Raw genomic sequence first — 19263 nt, 5'->3', positions numbered from 1 at the left:
GGAAATATCAATACAAACAGGATGTATCAGTTACATAATAAACTAGTGATGGGTCCCCTGCGGGGTGTGTGTTCATATGTGTGTGTGTGTGTGTGTGTACTCTATCACAGGAGGTTGGTGGCACATTAATTGGGAAGGACGGGCTCATGGTAATGGCTGGATAAGCGCAATGGTATCACATACATCAAACATGTGGTTTCCATGGTTTCCATGTTTGATGCCATTCCATTTGCTCCATTCCAGCCATTATTATGAGCCGTCCTCCCCTCAGCAGCCTCCACTGAACTATATGAGTGTGTGTGTTGTTCCTATGTGGAGTGAAAACAATAAACAGATGACACCTCGGATACATACTGTCCACCGCCGCAATGGGGTCAAAGGTTATAGTCCTACTTATGTTCTTCATCCTGTTTATTTGTGGGCTGGAAAGTAATCAAACAGTTATTGATGGAGTGTGGTGCAACACAGTATTGAAAACAGAGGATCCAATAACTCTGACTCCTATCTTTTTGATATTTTTTTTTTATTACTTGTTTTTCTCTGATGTTGGTATAAAATAATTGATAAAAAAATTGCATAAAATATAGCTCAGTATTTGTATTATGTATTTTATACAATTCTTTTGCTCATCTTTATCAGGCATCCAATAATTACGGACCTCACTGTACGTGTTGACAACTAAATGTCTCATGGTAATTGGGTATTTACATAAAAAGTGAAAGTGTGATTCAACTTCCTATTAGCCAATGCAGCTATAATTAACTACCTTCTTATTAGCGATAGTTGACTAGATTCATGTTGATAACGTTCTGCAATTGGCTTAATTCTTGATGGAATGGAGAGGTGCCAGCAACAGGTTTCTAGTACATTTCAGCATTGAGAGTTTCCCAGAAGAATAGAACCTGGCTACAAATATCAAACTAAGGATCTCATGATGTACAGCGCCTTCGGAAAGTATTCAAACCCCTGGACTTCTTCCATGTTTTCTTGCGTTACAGCCTTATTCTAAAATGGATTAAATATATATATATTTTTAGCAATCTACACTCAATACACCATAATGACAATGCGAAAACAGGTTTTTAGGATTTTGGGGGGAATTTATAAAAAAAATATAAATAGAGGCCTCCCCAGTGGCGCAGCTGTCTAAGGCACTGCAGTGCTTGAGGCTTCACTACAGATCCTGGTTTGATCCCAGGCTGTGTTGCAGCCTGCAGCGACCGGGAGACCCATGAGGCGGGGTACAATTTTCCCAGCGTCTTCCGAGTTCGGGGAGGGTTTGGCCGGCCGGGTTGTCCTTGTTCTATTGCGCTCTAGCGACTCCTGTGGCGGGCCGGGTGTAAAAGGTGTAAAGAAAATATGAATAAAGACCCGATGGTCACTCTGACAGAGCACTAGAGTTCCTCTGTGGAGATGGGAGAACCTTTCAGAAGGACAACCACCTCTGCAGCACTCCTCCAATCAGGCCTTTATGGTAGAGTGACCAGACGGAAGCCACTCCTCAGTAAAAGGCACATGACAGCCCGCTTGGAGTTTGCCAAAGGGCACCTAAAGACTCTCAGACCATGAGAAACAAGATTCTCTGGTCTGATGAAACCAAGATTGAACTATTTGGCCTGAATGCCAAGCGTCATGTCTGGAAGGTCTCTGGCACCATCCCTACAGTGAAGCATGATGGTGGCAGCATCATGCTGTGTGGAGGCTTTTCAGCGGAAGGGACTGGGAGACTAGTCAGGATTGAGGCAAAGATGAATAGAGCAAAGTACAGAGAGATCCTTGATGTAAACCTGCTCCAGAGTGCTCAGGACTTCAGACTGGGGTGAAGGGTCACCTTCCAACAGGACAACAACCCTAAGCACACAACCAAGACAATGTAGGAGTGGCTTCGGGACAAGTCTCTGAATGTCCTTGAGTCGCCCAGCCAAAGCCCGGACTTGAACCTGATCGAACGTCTCTGGAGAGATCTGAAAATAGCTGTGCAGCGACGCTCCCATCCAACCTGACAGAGAATCTGCAAAGAGGAATGGGAGAAACTCCCCAAACACAGGTGTGCCAAGCTTGTAGCGTCATACCCAAGAAGACTCAAGGCTATAATCGCTGCCAAAAGTGCTTCAACAAAGTACTGAGTAAAGTGTCTGAATACTTATGTAAATGTTATATTTCCATTTTTATATTTTTATAAATTTGCAAAAATGTAAGGCTGTAATGTAACAAAAGAAAAGTAAGTCAAGGGATATGAATACTTTCCGAATGCACTGTATGTTTGTTCAACAACAGTTCCACCTTTTAACTTCAGGTTATGGTTTAAAGTTGAATTCCTGTCTGTTCTCCATATGGTGCCATTATCAGCAAGTTGTTGCAAATGTGTTAAAATTATGTTTGTAGTTTCTATGTCTTTTTTACATCTTTCATGAACTTTGCACTATCTCACCATCTGTCTTTCTCAGTTGCCTGCTGAATTCCAGGAACGAGTGACCATGCACATGGATGGCTCACCTCTTTGCCACACCGTCTACGCTGACTCTGTCCCCGCCTCCGTCATCGCCAAGGTATTGGAGAAGCCCGACGAGGCCTGCAGGGGCAGCCAAGCTTCCAGCTCGCCTAGCCCCCAGCCCCAGGACCAAGGCTTCCTCCTGGACACCCTGGACAGAGTCGAGCGCCTGGGCCTCCGGGCAGCATACAAGTCAGACCTGTACAGCAGCGACACAGCCCTCTATTGCCCGGTCGATCAGAACCGCGAACGCAGGCCAAGCATGGACGTCCACAGCCAGAGGAAGCTGCTCTACGGCCCCCAGAACTCCACGGACAGTAACCCAGAGGAGGGTACCATGTTGGGGCTGAGGTCTGGCTTCTCCCAGGAGTGCTTCGCCAAGTTCCCCACCTCTCTGGGCCCCACCTCAGGCAGCTCCTACTCCAGCTTCAGCGGAGGGGGCTCAGATGACAACAAAGGCAATGGCCCCCCCAGCAGCACAGCCTCCTCTCCCCACCACCACTCCCTCTACATGGACTGGAGGGATGGGGGAGACTATGAGAGAAAGAGCGACTCCTCCTGGGAGAAGGACAGTCCCAGCGGTGGAGGCTTCGCCAAGGTCCACGCCGTCTTCCAGCAGGCCGGCGATCATGGTGGAGCACACCACCAGAATGGCAGCTCACCCGTCTACAGCCGCACCATGTCCTCGTGCTTCAGCGAGCCCTACGAACCCCTCCCTCCCTCCTCCTCACCAAGCGTTGCCTACGGAGACAGCCGCCGCGGCAGCACGCTGGCACCAGAGGAGGAGGAGCCGATTGGCCGCTGGAGGCAGCTGAGCGCAGAGGATCTAAACTCCCACTCGTACTGCTCGCCCGGTCGGGCCTCGCCCTACAGCTTCTCCGAGCAGCACTTCTCAGTTCGGCCCGCCAAGATCCGCCTTGGACCCCTCTACAGCAGCTTCCAGGAGGGGCCCGACTACTACCAGGGAGGGGTAGGACCCATCATGGACCCCCCGGCGTGCTTCTCCACGCCCAGCCCCGAGTGCAGCCCTGTGGGGGGCCTCCGTCAGTCCCATCAGTCCCACAACCAGCAGGCCCACCAGACCCATCTCTACCGGGCCAAGGAGGACAGCCAGGAGTCGGAGCCCAGCCTTTACCACTCAGGGAGCCCCAAAAACAGGGAGGGCAGCTTTGATGTGGCGGGGGCCGGGGGAGGAGTGGGACAGACCAAGGATTACGTGGACATCAGCCCCAACAGCTCCAATGAGTCCCTAAACCAGAGGTCCCTGGAGATGGCTGCCGAACTGCAGCAGCACTACCAGTCCGAGATGCAGCCGCCTTCGCCCCCCCAGGGCAGTCCACCACCGCCCCCGCCACCACCTTGTCCCCCTCCACCGCAGTATCACAATTTTGGCACATTGGGACTTTCCAGAAAGGACAGTCTCACCAAAGCCCAGCTGTATGGAACACTTCTGAACTGAGAGAAGAAGGTATTCTGACTTACTGGTCACTCTCTTTTTATCCATCTCTTTCCCTGGTGGGATGTGAGGTGAGAAGTCTTGGTGAATCTAGCAGAACATATTGATTAGTGTGAGGCTAGCCAGTTGTTCAGTTTAAGGACATCCATTTTGAAAGGACAGTTGGAAGATACAGTAATTAAGCATGAATTTATCAGATTGTTGCCACAGCTGTGAAAAACTGACAAACTAGTGGTTCACATCACTACAATGAATGTGTAAGTTTGTCTGGATCAGGTGAATTGACAATTCATTATTGTGCCAAATGAGTGGGGACTGTAGGAAAAGACTTTGCTACCTTTGGTACATAAAATAGTCGTTGGAGGTACCAGAGACCAGTTGTTCCATGTGCTGTACACAAAGCACAGTGAGCTTGTAGACAAAGGAAATATTTAAAGTAACTGTTGAAATATATTCATATATTTAATTACAACAACAAAAATGTAATAGAAATGACTACAATTCAATCAGGTGTGGGCAGCAACACATTGTAAATATGTCTGGTTAAGAGCATCTGCCAATCAAAGAGAGATACTCGGGGGGGCTCTATTCAATCTTTAAAGATTCCGCCATAGAAATGTAAAGGTCAATTCCGATTGACCCGACATACGCAGCGTTTAGCGTGAATGCAGCCTCCCTTAAAGCGGGAACATTGCCTTTGAATTTCAATCACGCTTTAAAGCTGAACTTCCTCAATGTGGATTGAATAGAGTCCTCAGAATGTTGAAGATTCAGAGGACTGTCTAAACTACAATTATAGATTTGTTTATTGTCAATCACAGGCTGAAAACTGTGCTGCATTTATGCAGAGTAAAATATGTATGACCAATGGGGTATCCGGGTAAACGTTGCAGTACTATACTGTAAAGGGCCTGGGGAATGGGTTAAAGTTGCAGCACTATACAGTAAAGGGCCTGGGGAATGGGCTAAAGTTGCAGCACTATACAGTAAAGGGCCCGGGGAATGGGTTAAAGTTGCAGCACTATACAGTAAAGGGCCCGGGGAATGGGCTAAAGTTGCAGCACTATACAGTAAAGGTCCTGGGGAATGGGTTAAAGTTGCAGTACTATACAGTAAAGGTCCTGGGGAATGGGTTAAAGTTGCAGCACTATACAGTAAAGGGCCTGGGGAATGGGCTAAAGTTGCAGCACTATACAGTAAAGGGCCCGGGGAATGGGTTAAAGTTGCAGCACTATACTGTAAAGGGCCTGGGGAATGGGCTAAAGTTGTAGTACTAGGTGTTTTTACAAAAAAATATAGATGCCCCTAGGCTGAATCCATTTCAGTGCAGCTCTGTACACTCATTCAGTTTTTGCTTTGACATGATTTAAACATTTCCAGAGCACTTAATGTAGGTATTATTTTGTTAACAATGGACTTCTTTTGAGATGTAAACATTTGTCGTACCCGTTGATACTATTTTTTCTCTATAACCTTTGGATAAGTTTTCCTGTCCCACTCTACCTCAGATTCTCATCCTCATGCCCCCATCAAGCAACTGCATGCTTGTTACTATCACACCATGATGCATGTTTCTATATTTCTGTTGTGTTTCTTTTAACCTAATAAAGCACAAACTACGCATTTTGATGCTCCAAGGCTGCCTCAACTGTTTTAGTGTGTGTGGGAAATAAATACCATGTAATTTAGTGTGAAAGATCACAGATACAATGTCACTGTAATGGTTTTAAAAGCATTCAAGTCAAACTGTGTGTGTGCGCACATACACATGTGTCGAGAAATTATCTTTGGATTGTCGACTATTTTGTTTGACTATATAATTCATAGCATTAGCCATACCTCCGCATTGACATTCAAAACACATTCCCTCCTCTCACTCACTCTGGAGCGAAAAGGGAATTACTTGAGAGATTACATCTATCCAGAGGAGGGAGCCACCACAGCATCAACATCATCTGACTGAATCTGAATCTCATTGTCAACTTTATTGTTCCCGTCCATCCTGTCACAGCAGAAGGCGACGAATTTACACTTCAAACACCTCATGAGAGGAAAACTGGATTAGGTAACACAACACAACCAGTCTCCTATTCCTTTTTCTACTGCCAAGTGCATGCTGCAGGATGCATGAGCTTAGCTGCCTTCGCATTTATTTACAGCTGCTGAACTAGATACCTGTTGGCTTTTCAAACCACCCCGGAGATATTTCTATAGCACTAGAACCAATCATGTTAGCACTCGGTAAAAGCCAATATGACAGTCCAGCTCCCCTTTGATAATCGCTACTGGGAATTAGCTCCCCTCCACTTTGACTGTGTGAACTTGTGATTCAGTGAACACTGGTGAAGACAGTACAGAAGATAGAATAGCTGGTTCCTATGGGAACGGATATACTTAGTTACACATTCATGGAAGACTGCAGTTCTCAGTTTCACAGGCACATTGCTCAGTATTAGCACTCTGCATGCACACCTCCAATCACACTCACACACCATCCACACCTCATTTGCACATCACACAATTATACGTGCACGCACGCACACACACAGGCGCCCACACACACGCACGCACCCACCCACCCACATACCGAGGTCAATTAAAAACAGTGGAAACTTTACCCATTGACCCCAGTTCCAATGAAACCCCAAGAATCAATCAATCAATCATCTCCCAATTCACTTGATTCCCAGGGCAAGTCTCTCATAAGGTCTCTAGGAGAGATTCTGGATCCCAGGTCTCCCAGGTCCCTTATTGAGTTTTTATCCCCACCATGGTCTCACTCAGGTCCCACAGTCTCTTAGCCGCCTGATCGTCCGTCGCATTGGGCATCAGCTCCTCCTCCTCGCAGTTAGCGAAGCACTTCCCCGTCACGCCCTCCACGTCGGGTGAACACGCCAGGTAGAGTGGCGTCTGAGCGCCCTCCAGTGGGCTCTTGAAGAAGAACAACGAGGCCAGGTAAAAGAGAGGTTTGGCCAGGAAGGGGATGTGGATGTGCCTCCCCAGCCTGGTCCTCACGATGCCTGGGGTGAGGGCGTTGACCGTTACCCCCGTGACGCCCTCCTCCTCCAGGCGCCGGGCCAGCTGGTGGGTGAAGAGCAGATTAGCCAGCTTGCTCTGGCTGTAGCAGAAGGCTTTGTTGTAGCTTCTCTCACTGTAGTGGAGATAGAAATAGAAAACATTATCCCTCAAGGGGAGAATCATCCATAGAAACACAACAGACATTACACAAGGGTTGTGTTCATTAGGCACCAAAATAAAGAAAACTTACCGAAACAGGGAAAGACTAACTTGAACTATTGTCCAATAATAAACAATAGGTTTTTTTGTGCAAACCGTTTTGCTACAGTCTGCACTAATGAATGGGATCCAGGTAAAAACACAATACACACAACATAACATGAACCAATCACACCTGTTGAGGTCGTCGAAGTTGATGCTGCCATACTTGTAGAGCTTGGAGGAGACCACCACCACGCGGCTGGGGGAGGAGCGCTTGAGGAGGTCCAGAAGGAGGTGGGTGAGGAGGAAGTGACCCAGGTGGTTGACCCCCAGCTGCATCTCAAAACCCTCCTCTGTCTTTGTGTAGGGACACTGGTAAATGCCCGCGTTGTTGATGAGCACGTCGACTTGTTGTTCTTCCTAACAGGGGCAGTCAGAGGAAGACATGTATGAGGCACACATACTGTACCATTAGTGGAGAGGTTTTGCTTAGTGGTGTCATGTTGGTCTCTTTATCTCAATCAGTCATGAGTAAGAAACTACAATCAACGCAAGTCATTTCAAGTGAAGGAATTGTAATAAGGAAGACCTTATCTCTAAATGTAATCCCTTTACAATTGAATTGATGTTGATAGCTTTTGTAAAAAAAAAACGCTAAATGAATGTGTACATGTGACTGTTTCAGAACGTTGGACAGCTCACTATGGCGCTTTGAAAGGTAACATTAATTAAAAAAAAAACACAGCCCTAGTATGATGGTCAAGGAATGAACGAGACGAGACCCTCCAACAGCTCAAACAACAGAATATTCCACTGCATCAGTCTTCGCGGACCAGAATAACATTTTGACATTTTTGCCTTATGTACAATAGTTATTTAGCCTAGACTGACCCCAATAAAGTTCAGCAAAATGCTCATTTACCTTCAGGATCTCCTCGCAAAAGCTCCGCACAGACTGAAGCGAGGCGAGGTCCAGTTGTTTGATCACCACCTCTCCGTGCTCTGGCCCCGCTTGCTTCTTGATGTCCTGCGCTGCTTCCTCAGCCATCTGCTGATCCCGACAGGCCATGATCACCCGGGCCTGGAGTTTGAGCAGCTCCCCAGCCGCGGCCTTCCCTATGCCGCTGTTCGCCCCGGTCACAATGACCGTCTTTCCCCGCATCATATCGGCCGGGTACCGGAGCAACTCGACCGCTTTCTTCCGGGGGAACATTCTGCGAACAATTAGCAGTATTCCACCGCCGACAACAGCGGCCACAATAATCGCAGCTGACATTAAAGCGAAGACTTTTATGTTTCACTTACAATATTTATGTAACACTGTGATCAAGGAATGAACAACAACATCCACAAGGCTTTGCAAAACCTTCACATGCTCGTGACACCTCGCTACATAACGAGTAGTCGCACCCTGCTGGTAGACATTGGTGATGTCACGTAGGGGGCTGTGTTGTCCACTGTAATTAGGCTGTAGCTACCATTATGTAATACATTTACAGCTTCTTGTAAAGTAACACCCTTATATATTTCCCCAAATAAGACACAAAACAACCTTTCATGTTCTCACAATTTTATTGTAGAAAAACTCTGATGACCACTGTTCTTCTCAGTAACAAAAACCCAAACAAAGACTCAAAGACCCAAAGTACAAAACATATTCAGTCACCAACAACAATAAGCTAATACTAATGCACATTCCTAGTAGGCGTATGTTCTATCTATCTACTCTGTCTCTATACTGCAGGGTGAAAATAGGCCCATAGCAGATAGCTTGGCAATCAACATGGTAGTTGTGTCTGCCATGTCATTACAGGAGCACAACAAATTACAAATTACATACGTTTTCAGGGAATGACAAACAGTAGGCCTACCACCCCCAAATCTTCCCCTATACATCTGTGCTGTATTGTGTAGAGTCAAACCATATGGTAACTTATCATTTAATAAACAGTGTACTGTACATCTTACACACAACTGTTCATTTGACACGAACAACCAGGTAGTGGACACCCATGAACCTACTGTGTATTTCACAGGGAGAAGCTAGATCGGAGAAGGGAGAAGCTATAAAGATGAAATTGCGTACACAAAATGGAGGTATAAATAATGTAGAAATACAACAGAACATTCTAAATATCCATCCCGTGAGTTAGGCCTACACTATGTATGATTTGACATGTGTTTTTTTTTCTGTAGATGCTGAATAGCCTAAAGGAGACAATACTATTTAATCAGGGCATGGGTGAACATAGTCGAACGTGTAGGCAGAGGTTGGAAATACAGATAGGGTGAGTCTATCTACGACTGGGGTTAGTAACAAGGTCAGGGTAAGGGAGGCAATGTTGAAGAGGTCTGGGTGGGGGTGGAGGTGGGTATGGGTAAACTCAAGGCTGGGCCTCAGTCTCTGCCTCAGTGCTGGGTTCATCGTAGATGTAGCTTCCTACACCTCCAGTGTTCACCCCTGGAATGGGACAATAGAAAGACATCAGAATATGGTGATATACAGTATATGAAATATCATAATACATGTAAGCCATAGCAATAAGGCGTTTTATCTTTCATGTGGTTAAGAGGAAGAGAGTTCTGAGTGAGTGAGCCTACCTTTGGGCCCAAACAGGGTGGCGTAGCACGGTTTGTGGCAGTAGGCCTGCCCATCATGCTGTAACAGAATGGAATAAATATAATGTACTGTACTGAGACAGTTCCTGACACAGCTTTAAAGGCATCTGTATCTATCTATGGCCACATAAATACTATATAAAAACTCAGCAAAAAAAGAAACGTCCCTTTTTCAGGACCCTATCTTTCAAAGATAATTCGTAAAAATCCAAATAACTTCACAGATCTTCATTGTAAAGAAGTTAAACACTGTTTCCCATGCTTGTTCAATGAACCATGAACAATTAATGAACATGCACCTGTGGAACGTTCGTTAAGATACTAACATCTTACAGAAGGTAGGCAATTAAGGTCACAGTTATGAAAACTTAGGACACTAAAGAGGCCTTTCTACTAACTCTGAAAAACACAAAAAGAAAGATCCTCAGGGTCCCTGCTCATCTGCGTGAATGTGCCTTAGGCATGCTGCAAGGAGGCATGAGGACTGCAGATGTGGCCAGGGCAATAAATTGCAATGTCCGTACTGTGAGACGCCTAAGACAGCGCTACAGGGAGACAGGACAGACAGCTGATCGTCCTCGCAGTGGCGTGTAACAACGTGTAACAACACCACGTGTAACAACACCTGCACAGGATCGATACATCCGGACATCACACCTGCGGGACAGGTACAGGATGGCAACAACAACTGCCCAAGTTACACCAGGAACGCACAATCCCTCCATCAGTGCTCAGACTGTCCGCAATAGGCTGAGAGAGGCTGGACTGGGGGCTTGTAGGCCTGTTGTAAGTCAGGTCCTCACCAGACATCACCGGCAACAACATCGCCTATGGGCACAAACCCACCGTCGCTGGACCAGACAGGACTGGCAAAAAGTGCTCTTCACTGACGAGTCACGTTTTTTTCTCACCAGGGGTGATGGTCGGATTCGCGTTTATTGTCGAAGGAATGACCGTTACGCCGAGGCCTGTACTCTGGAGCAGGATTGATTTGGAGGTGGAGGGTCCGTCATGGTCTGGGGCGGTGTGTCACAGCATTTTCGGACTGAGCTTGTTGTCATTGCAGGCAATCTCAACGCTGTGCGTTACAGGGAAGACATCCTCCTCCCTCATGTGGTACCCTTCCTGCAGGCTCATCCTGACATGACCCTCCAGCATGACAATGCCTCCAGCCATATTGCTCGTTCTGTGCATGATTTCCTGCAAGACAGGAATGTCAGTGTTCTGCCATGGCCAGCAAAGAGCCCGCACCTCAATCCCATTGAGCAAGTTTGAGACCTGTTGGATCGGAGGGTGAGGGCTAGGGCCATTCCCCCCCAGAAATGTCTGGGAACTTGCGGGTGCCTTGGTGGAAGAGTGGGGTAACATCTCACAGCAAGAACTGGCAAATCTGGTGCAGTCCATGAGGAGGAGATGCACTGCAGTACTTAATGCAACTGGTGGCCACACCAGATACTGACTGTTACTTTTGATTCTGACGCCTCTATTGTTCAGGGACACATTATTCCATTTCTGTTAGTCACATGTCTGTGGGACTTGTTCAGTTTATGTCTCAGTTGCTGAATCTTGTCATGTTCATACACATATTTACACATCTTAAGTTTGCTGAAAATAAACGCAGTTGACAGTGAGAGGACGTTTCTTTTTTTGCTGAGTTTATATCTATGCCCTTAGAAATACTGTATCTATCTATGGCCATAGATTTACTGTATCTATCTTTGGCCATAGAAATAGAACTACCGCACTACACTGCATTTGCACTGCAATGTATACACAGTGTAGTATTGGGTATATGCACTGTAGTATATTCCATTGTAAATGGTACAGTCTCAGTATATTCCACTGTAAATGGTACAGTCTCAGTATATTTCACTGTAAATATTACAGTCTCAGTATATTCTAATGTAAATGGTAGTCTCAGTATATTCTAATGTAAATGGTATAGTCTCAGTATATTTCACTGTAAATGGTACAGTCTCAGTATATTTCACTGTAAATGGTAGTCTCTGTATATTCCACTGTAAATGGTACAGTCTCAGTATTTTCCACATTAAATGGTACAGTCTCAGTATATTCCACTGTAAATGGTAGTCTCTGTATATTCCACTGTAAATGGTACAGTCTCAGTATATTTCACTGTAAATGGTAGTCTCTGTATATTCCACTGTAAATGGTACAGTCTCTGTATATTCAACTGTAAATGGTACAGTCTCAGTATATTTCACTATAAATGGTACAGTCTCAGTATATTCTTAGTATATTCTCACCACATTTTCAACTATCATTTAGAATCTACTCTTCTATTATGTGTAATTGTTCTATGTCTATTGTATTTATATTACATATACTGTATGTAGATTATGTGTAGATTGTGTAAATCCCTTTTTCTACATTCTCTTTGTATATTTTGCATATTGCTAGCAGCACCACTTCATGTCAAATTCTGTGTATGTGAAAATGTACTTGGTAAAAAAAGGTGAATCTGACTCTGATTTCCATTCAAGTCAATGTTACTGTATGTGAAGGGCGGCCCAGCAGTCGTTGTCTAACTGTATTTCTATGGCTCTGCTTCCTGGAATCTTTCTAATAACTCCCCTCCCAACATCCCCCTCTCCCACTCCCACAACCCCCGCCTCCCAGTCTCCTGTCTGTCACCTCTGCGTGACTGCCTGGGGCCAGGGTCTTGCTGCACCTCTCACAGCGCAGACAGGGTCGATGCCAGTCCTTCCCCAGGGACGTCACCTTCTCAGCTGCACACACACACACACACACACACACACACACACACACACACACACACACACACACACACACACACACACACACACACACACACACACACACACACACACACACACACCCGCACGCACGCACACACACACACACACACACACACACACACACACACACACACACACACACACACACACACACACACACACACACACACACACACACACACACACACCGATGTCAGACATATCACCATGGAAACAACATTCCTCCACCTCACCATATTCCCCTGGACACCCACTCACAGAGGATGTGAGTTTGTGTCCACACACACATTAGCACATAAGAGCTCCAATGTGGCATGGGCAATAACATAAGACACGTACCGAAATACACTGTCTTGCTGCACCTTGGACATTTGCTGGGTTCTCCAGAGAAAGTGGAGAAGCTTGCGGCTGTGTCAAAAAGAGATTGAGAAGAAGAGGCTTGTTACAGCCAGTGATGAAAATACACTGTTACCTTCATACGGGATATAATAACATGACAGCAGATCTGTTACTCTTTTCTTTCATGTTGCTTACCCTTCACTGGGCCTCTGACATGAGCTTTCTTCTCCTCAGGTTTGGCCTCTGTTTCCGTGGAAACGCTGGCAGGGGTATCATTGACAGGCGCCTCGTAGACATAAGAGCCAGCACCTCCGATATTCACACCTACAGAGAGAAATGCTTAATTCAGTCAACATACAAAGACATTGATCATAGTTTCCTTTTATAAGTCTCTCTGCAAACGCATACATTAGGCCTATCTTATATGCTTACTGTAAATAAATAAAGTGTTTTTATAAGCACATAAAGCACACATAACTAAATAATGGATGGCTATAAAGTTCATGTATTGCACCTTTTGGTCCAAAGAGGGCAGCATAGCATGGCTTGTGGCAGTACGGAGTTCCATCATGCTGTGAACAGAGGGAAAGACAATGAGCAGAAGAAGTATCTGGGAACAAACACATTGGACTTTGTTGGGGTGGATCTTGGTATAACTTGAAGTAAAAATGCCACTATCACATATTGACGTTCACTCTAGCATTGAATTCTACATGACTGACTTGAGTTTAAAACAGCCGGTGTAGCTTTAGAGGGATCTTTGGATCTGTGAAACATGCAACAGAAATGAGAGGAAACCAATGGAATTTAGATGCACTGCACACTACACATGATAGCACCCCACACTTTAGTAGCCTACTGTACCCTAAATTAACTATAGAAGCCCATCCTCTCTGTTCGTAACTGGCCTAGGTCCCTGTATAGTACTGTACAGTAGCTATATTGATGAACAGGCTACGTCAGAATACTCTCTCAGAATGCCGATACTCTCCCCGTGAGACTTTAATCCTCCATAACCTTCCCATAGATCTATGGGAACAGAGCCAAAATGTCCTCTTAGTTACTCCTCTCTATTGTACATAACACTCCCTGCAGTTTCTGACTGTTTCTGTGTGAAAAAAGTAGAAACCTTTTCGGAACCAAAAAGGGTTATTCAAAGGGTTCTCCGTTGGGGTCAGCCAAAGAACCCTTTTCAATTCTATATATATATATATATATATTTTTTTTTAATTTAACCTTTATTTAGCTAAGGAAGTCAGTTAAGAACAAATTCTTATTTACAATGATGGCCTGCCGTCACAACCGGCCAAACCCTAACCCAGGCGACGCTGGGCGAATTGTAACCCGCTCTATGGGACTCCCAATCACGGCCGGTTGTGATACAGCCTGGAATCGAACCAGGGTCTGTAGTGACGCCTCTAGCACTGAGATGCAGTGCGCCACTCTAGATAGCACCTATTTTTCTATGAGTGTAAGCTACTGAATCCTCTTACCTCAGCATGGCCCCCTGGGTTCAGGGTCTTGTTACAACGCTCACATTTCAGACAGAACTTGTGCCAGTCTTTCCCCAGAGATGTCACCTTCTCCGCTGTGTGAGGGATGGGGGGGACACTGGTTACATTACTGTACAGGAAACTGACATTTGTAGTTGAATTTACCCATTTAGAGAGACATGTCAATTCAGTATAAGACGCTACAGAGTGAGCTGCTTCAGTAGGAAGGGTTCTTCGTGGAACCTAAAAGGGTTCTACCTGCAACCAAAAGGGTTCTACCTGGAACCAAAAGGGTTCTACCTGGAACTAAAAGGGTTCTACCTGCAACCAAAAAGGGTTCAAAAGGTTCTCCTATGGGGACAGCCGAAGAATCCTTTAAGGTTCTAGATAACACCTTTCATTATAAGAGTGTTGGTCAATATAGTATATAGAAATGTAGTGAAGATAAGGCTGTTATCTCTAACCTCAGATATCCCATCCTCTTTAGATTGGCGACCTGTCACTAATGCAAGACACAGTTAAGTGGGAGGCAGTGAGCACTTTGTGCTGTCCCTGCAGGGTGTTTTCTCTCACTCCCTCCCTCCCTCCCTCCCTCTCTCTCACTCTCTCCCTCTCTCTCTCTGTCTGTCTGTCTGTCTGTCTGTCTGTCTGTCTGTCTGTCTATCACTATCTCCGTCTGTCTCTCTTCTTGCCCTTCCAGTCTCTCTCTCTCTCTTGTTCTCTCACTCTACTTTTTCTAGCTGCACAAGCATAGCATGCACGCACGCACGCGCACACACACACACACACACACACACACACACACACACACACACACACACACACACACACACACACACACACACACACACACACACACACACACACACACACACACACACACACACACACACACACACACACACACACACACACACACACACACACACACACACACACACAGGGAGAGAAAGTGAGAGAGGAGGCTGTGGGGGGTTGTTCATTCTAAATAATTAAGGTTGATTAAGGGGTATTTTGTTTGCCCTTTGGTACAATATGTGATTATGTCTCTTCCTGTATCTGTTGATGAGATCCATCCAGTGGCAGTGTAGGAGCAGGACTCTGTGGCTAAATCACAAATGGCACACTATTCCCTATGTAGTGCACTACTTTTGACCATGGCACAGGTAGGGCTCTGGTCAAAAGTAGTGCACTACATAAGGAATAGGGTGTTAATTGGGACAGCCGATAACTTTGACAGTCAGAGAGGAGTGAGGATTATTATTATCAGTGTCTTTCAAGGACAGCAACGGGCAACACTAAATTACCCACAAAGTCAGTACACTTTTAGAGATATGGGTGATGACTATTATGTAATGACCCAGATTACAATGTTAAAATGAGAGAGGAGAGGTCATGGGGCCTGAATCAAAGACTGGGAATTACATAACATATATCATCTAAACTCCTGAGGCAGAGGGACACGGACAGAATATGAGGTATTTCATAATAAGAGTGGGAGTAGACTGAGAGAAGTAAACACTGCAGATATAGCAGCACTCAAGGATACCATCAAGCAGACAGGGACTAAAGGAACTATGAACCTAAGGGGGGGGGAGCAGTGTGTAAATAATGGGAACAAACAAAAAAAGAGTGACAAGCTACAAAAGTATGGCTCAGAGGGAAAATTCTAAGGGACCTCTCCATAAGTGAAAGTACTAAGATGCTTAGTTTTCAATGTCTCAGACAGCGAGCAGATTTCAAGGCTACCAGGTATTTATTCTGTCGTTCATTACCAGATAGAAAACCCAAACCATTGCCCATTTGGGGACTAATTAGGCAAAAGAAACAGATGCTTCAAGATGAGTGAAAAGTGTTGCAAGGTTTCCAGAGGTTTCATTCTGACACACTGCCACTGACTATTATACACGAAAAATAAAGAACCCCAGAAGCAAGTACCATCTGCTTACTGTTTTTAATTTATGAATTAACAAAAAATGAGTCTAATATAGTATAAGAAGAACTATCAAAACTATTTCTTTATTTCGTTTTTTACTATGGTGTATAGGGGCTTCCTATGACAGGGAAGTGGGATAAAAATGTATGATACTGGATTGAATCATATACAGTATGTTTCAGTTTCAACAGAGACCAACAGGTCTGGATCGACCATATGAATGAACATGTTGAATCTGCTTTTCTTTAAGAGTGTCTCACACTTTACACCCATGCTCTGTCATTTTAAGGGTGCGGTTTGGCCGGTCGGCTCGCGCGCGGCTCCACTCCATTTCATTCTTTGGGAGGCTGGGAGCTGTCCATGCCAGTTAGTGCTGAAAAGGGAATCCTATTGTTCTCCAGAGATAGATCAGGGCAAAGTCGATCCATCACACATATGCTGCGAATTAATAATGTATATGCAAGGTATAGGGCCAATCTATCTGCGCAGCAACATTAATAGCCTATACCTTATTAATTGCATTAGCTCAATCTCTTTATTGTGCCACGCAGCTAGGCTAAAGGCTATCTCAAATCTTTTAAAACTACGAACACATTCCCTGAATAGGCCTTCTGTAAACAGGCTATCGGTTAAGGATAAGAGATTGCTTTTAGATCCCCCTAGTAGCCATCAATGTGGTAGTCTGCTTATGTCACTAATCTGGGGACAGATGTTTTCACTTTATATCCCTCCAAAAACCCAACTGGTCAGCTGCAGGTAAGTGGTGTGCGCGCGGAAACCCTTACGCACCGCTGGCGTTTTATTGGACTGATATGACCGATGTATAGCCACGAGCCACATGACGTCGTACAGTAGGTTTCCCATATGACCTCATGAAATAATAAATGATTACACCTGCAAGGACATGGCTTTGGTTTGTCAATCAACACAAAGACTGCATAAGCACATGTAGACTATACCACACAGAACGTCTGAAGTCTTTAACAGTCAGGAACCAGGCATAATTGGTTTAGTCTCTATAGGAACGCCAGGCTGACCAATACTTATAATAAATAGCCTAATACTGGTTCATTCTTATACAATATATCAAAGGCAGTACAACTGCTTATTAGACCTACCCCCCAATCTATAGGCTAATATGCATACGGTATAATTATAACGTTACAACAGTTGGCTCAGATTTTAGACAAAATAACGGTGACTACAATAGTCATTACATAGCTGACTCGGGGTGTGGGGGTCGTACATAAAACACATGGGAGGATAGCATGGACGGATATGCATGATCATCTGAAAAATGCACTTACCAAAATAAACTGTCTTGTCGCATTTAGGACATTTCGATGCCATGTTAATTGTATTCTGGACTAATGCCCCCTTGAGAATATTATATCCTTTTTTCTTTGTAATTCAGCAATTTGAATCGGCTATCTTTTATTGATGGAAAAGTGGAAATAGCAGACAGCATCCTCCCTTACATTACTCTGGGAAATGTACATAGCCCCTCCTTTACGATGACGTATATGCTGCTGATTCTGGCCCAGTCCCAATACTGTTTATTGCTCCCTTGGCCACTGCACCGCAGACGTGAACCTAGTCCACGAGGACAGGAATTTAATTTAACATAAATGTAAATTTGAACTAAATAATACCTAGTAGCAGTAGTATATCTGTGCTTATTTATATTTGCGAGCTAATTTTAAATGTGACAGCAGGCTCAGGCTTACAGTGAATTAGTTCAATGAGAGTCAATGTAATCACTTGTATGTCAGGTGTCCCTATATTTGAAGTGTGAGAGTACCCCTCTCGCACTTCATCTTTCAACAGACATGTTTGTTTCCACTTTGTGTGGTTGTTAGGATACGCTCTCCTACGTCTGTGCTACTCAGACAGAATGTTAAGTGATGCTCTTACAAGTCCCTAGAATACTGAGTTGAGGGGAAAGATTAATGCATTTTTGAAAAATTCAGAAGTTCAGCTAAGGCTATTAGACATGACCAACGAGACAAGCCTCATAAGAGGACTTTAGTCCAACTCATTATTCACAACGATTTACATTCTTGCTCTTGATTCGATTCCAAGAGAAATAGCCTTCCATTAAAATCCCACTAATGCATTCTCTATTTTTATAATAAGATAAACACACTTAAACAGCATCAACGTAAATGGAAACGGTGTTGCTATTTTCCACAGAAGCTTGCTTGCTTTCCCTCTGGAGCCTGGGAATGCACTGATCTTAAAATAAACACTTCCAGAATGGTCTGTCCAGAACCAAAGTTTTGGCTCAGCAACCAAGAATGGGTGGAACTGGTCTGTTGGGGAAATGTTGGTCTCCGTAACAGACAATCAGACCTCACCTGAGCTCCATTCCCCAGTCTCTGTACAGTAGACACTGATGTCCCTCATGGTCCCGTTTCTACTATTCCTCTGCTATGCACCCTATATTACACCATACCTTAACAATAACAGCGTCTCTATGTGGTATTTCAAGTGTCAGCGTTACAAATACTACTAGTCCAGTGTTGCCCATTTCCCCTTGGTGATAACTTGGCAGAACAAACAGCACTGGTAGCCTTATTCTGGGCGATTCTGGGACAAGGCGATCTCCTCCAAGGAGTGAATGGGAGTCAATTGGGCACTGGGTCAAAAACCCAACATTTTGTGAACAAGAAGTATAACATTACAAATATTTTCAGATGTGAGATAATGAACTTGTTCTCTGTAATATCGTATTGATTTGGAATTGTGAAATTATACTTTTGAGGAAAATAGGCAGGTTTGTCGACTCATACCCTGAGATTGAGAAGGGATTGCGTGAAGATTAGTTTAGCAACTGCGTGACGCGGCGTGATAATGTGAACGCGATTGGTCGACAGTCTGCTGGGTGGGGCGTTATATGTTCCTTCATTCATTGCCAAATTAAATGGCTA

At 44.8% G+C, this 19263-nt stretch overlaps 3 protein-coding genes across 4 annotated transcripts in view; 1 reads left to right on the top strand and 2 right to left on the bottom strand.

Annotated features, from left to right (window-relative positions):
- Nucleotides 1–5584, top strand: part of LOC129825445 (brain-enriched guanylate kinase-associated protein-like) — a 55573-nt gene extending 49989 nt beyond the window's left edge. For both annotated transcript variants that reach the window (XM_055885555.1, XM_055885554.1), the window contains one exon: nucleotides 2448–5584. In XM_055885555.1, coding sequence (XP_055741530.1) covers nucleotides 2448–3950 — 1503 coding nt within the window. In that variant the 3' untranslated portion in view covers nucleotides 3951–5584. The remainder of the gene's footprint in view (nucleotides 1–2447) is intronic.
- Nucleotides 5585–5917: 333 nt separating this feature from the next.
- LOC129825446 (retinol dehydrogenase 14-like) lies at nucleotides 5918–8546 on the bottom strand. The gene is made up of 3 exons (XM_055885557.1): nucleotides 8089–8546; nucleotides 7360–7586; nucleotides 5918–7098 (listed from the first exon to the last, which is right to left on the bottom strand). Exons 1-3 carry the CDS (start codon nucleotides 8440–8442, stop codon nucleotides 6696–6698), a joined length of 984 nt encoding a protein of 327 aa, XP_055741532.1. The 5' UTR covers nucleotides 8443–8546; the 3' UTR covers nucleotides 5918–6695.
- Nucleotides 8547–8719: 173 nt separating this feature from the next.
- LOC129825448 (cysteine-rich protein 2-like) lies at nucleotides 8720–17846 on the bottom strand. Its single transcript, XM_055885558.1, has 8 exons — nucleotides 17641–17846; nucleotides 14398–14492; nucleotides 13419–13476; nucleotides 13100–13228; nucleotides 12905–12973; nucleotides 12441–12535; nucleotides 9768–9825; nucleotides 8720–9627 (listed from the first exon to the last, which is right to left on the bottom strand). The coding sequence occupies exons 1-8, from the start codon at nucleotides 17681–17683 to the stop codon at nucleotides 9551–9553; spliced, it is 624 nt and encodes a 207-aa protein (XP_055741533.1). The 5' UTR covers nucleotides 17684–17846; the 3' UTR covers nucleotides 8720–9550.
- Nucleotides 17847–19263: the final 1417 nt, after the last annotated feature.

This window comes from Salvelinus fontinalis, chromosome 27 (assembly GCF_029448725.1).
Source record: "Salvelinus fontinalis isolate EN_2023a chromosome 27, ASM2944872v1, whole genome shotgun sequence".
Classification (NCBI taxonomy): domain Eukaryota; kingdom Metazoa; phylum Chordata; class Actinopteri; order Salmoniformes; family Salmonidae; genus Salvelinus; species Salvelinus fontinalis.
Note: the sequence above shows the minus strand (reverse complement) of the source record. Positions and strands in the feature narration are given on the sequence as shown.

What these genes read in the sequence shown, in the direction of transcription:
- LOC129825446 (XM_055885557.1), bottom strand. Translation starts at nt 8,442, where the DNA reads ATGTCAGCTGCGATTATTGTGGCCGCTGTTGTCGGCGGTGGAATACTG. An exon ending in TTTGCGAGGAGATCCTGAAG is followed by an intron (nt 7,587 to 8,088) that starts GTAAATGAGCAT and finishes TGCCCCTGTTAG; the next exon opens with GAAGAACAACAAGTCGACGT. An exon ending in AACTTCGACGACCTCAACAG is followed by an intron (nt 7,099 to 7,359) that starts GTGTGATTGGTT and finishes TCTCCACTACAG; the next exon opens with TGAGAGAAGCTACAACAAAG.
- LOC129825448 (XM_055885558.1), bottom strand. Translation starts at nt 17,683, where the DNA reads ATGGCATCGAAATGTCCTAAATGCGACAAGACAGTTTATTTTG. An exon ending in CGACAAGACAGTTTATTTTG is followed by an intron (nt 14,493 to 17,640) that starts GTAAGTGCATTT and finishes TCCCTCACACAG; the next exon opens with CGGAGAAGGTGACATCTCTG. An exon ending in CCCCAGGCAGTCACGCAGAG is followed by an intron (nt 9,826 to 12,440) that starts GTGACAGACAGG and finishes ATTCTGTTACAG; the next exon opens with CATGATGGGCAGGCCTACTG.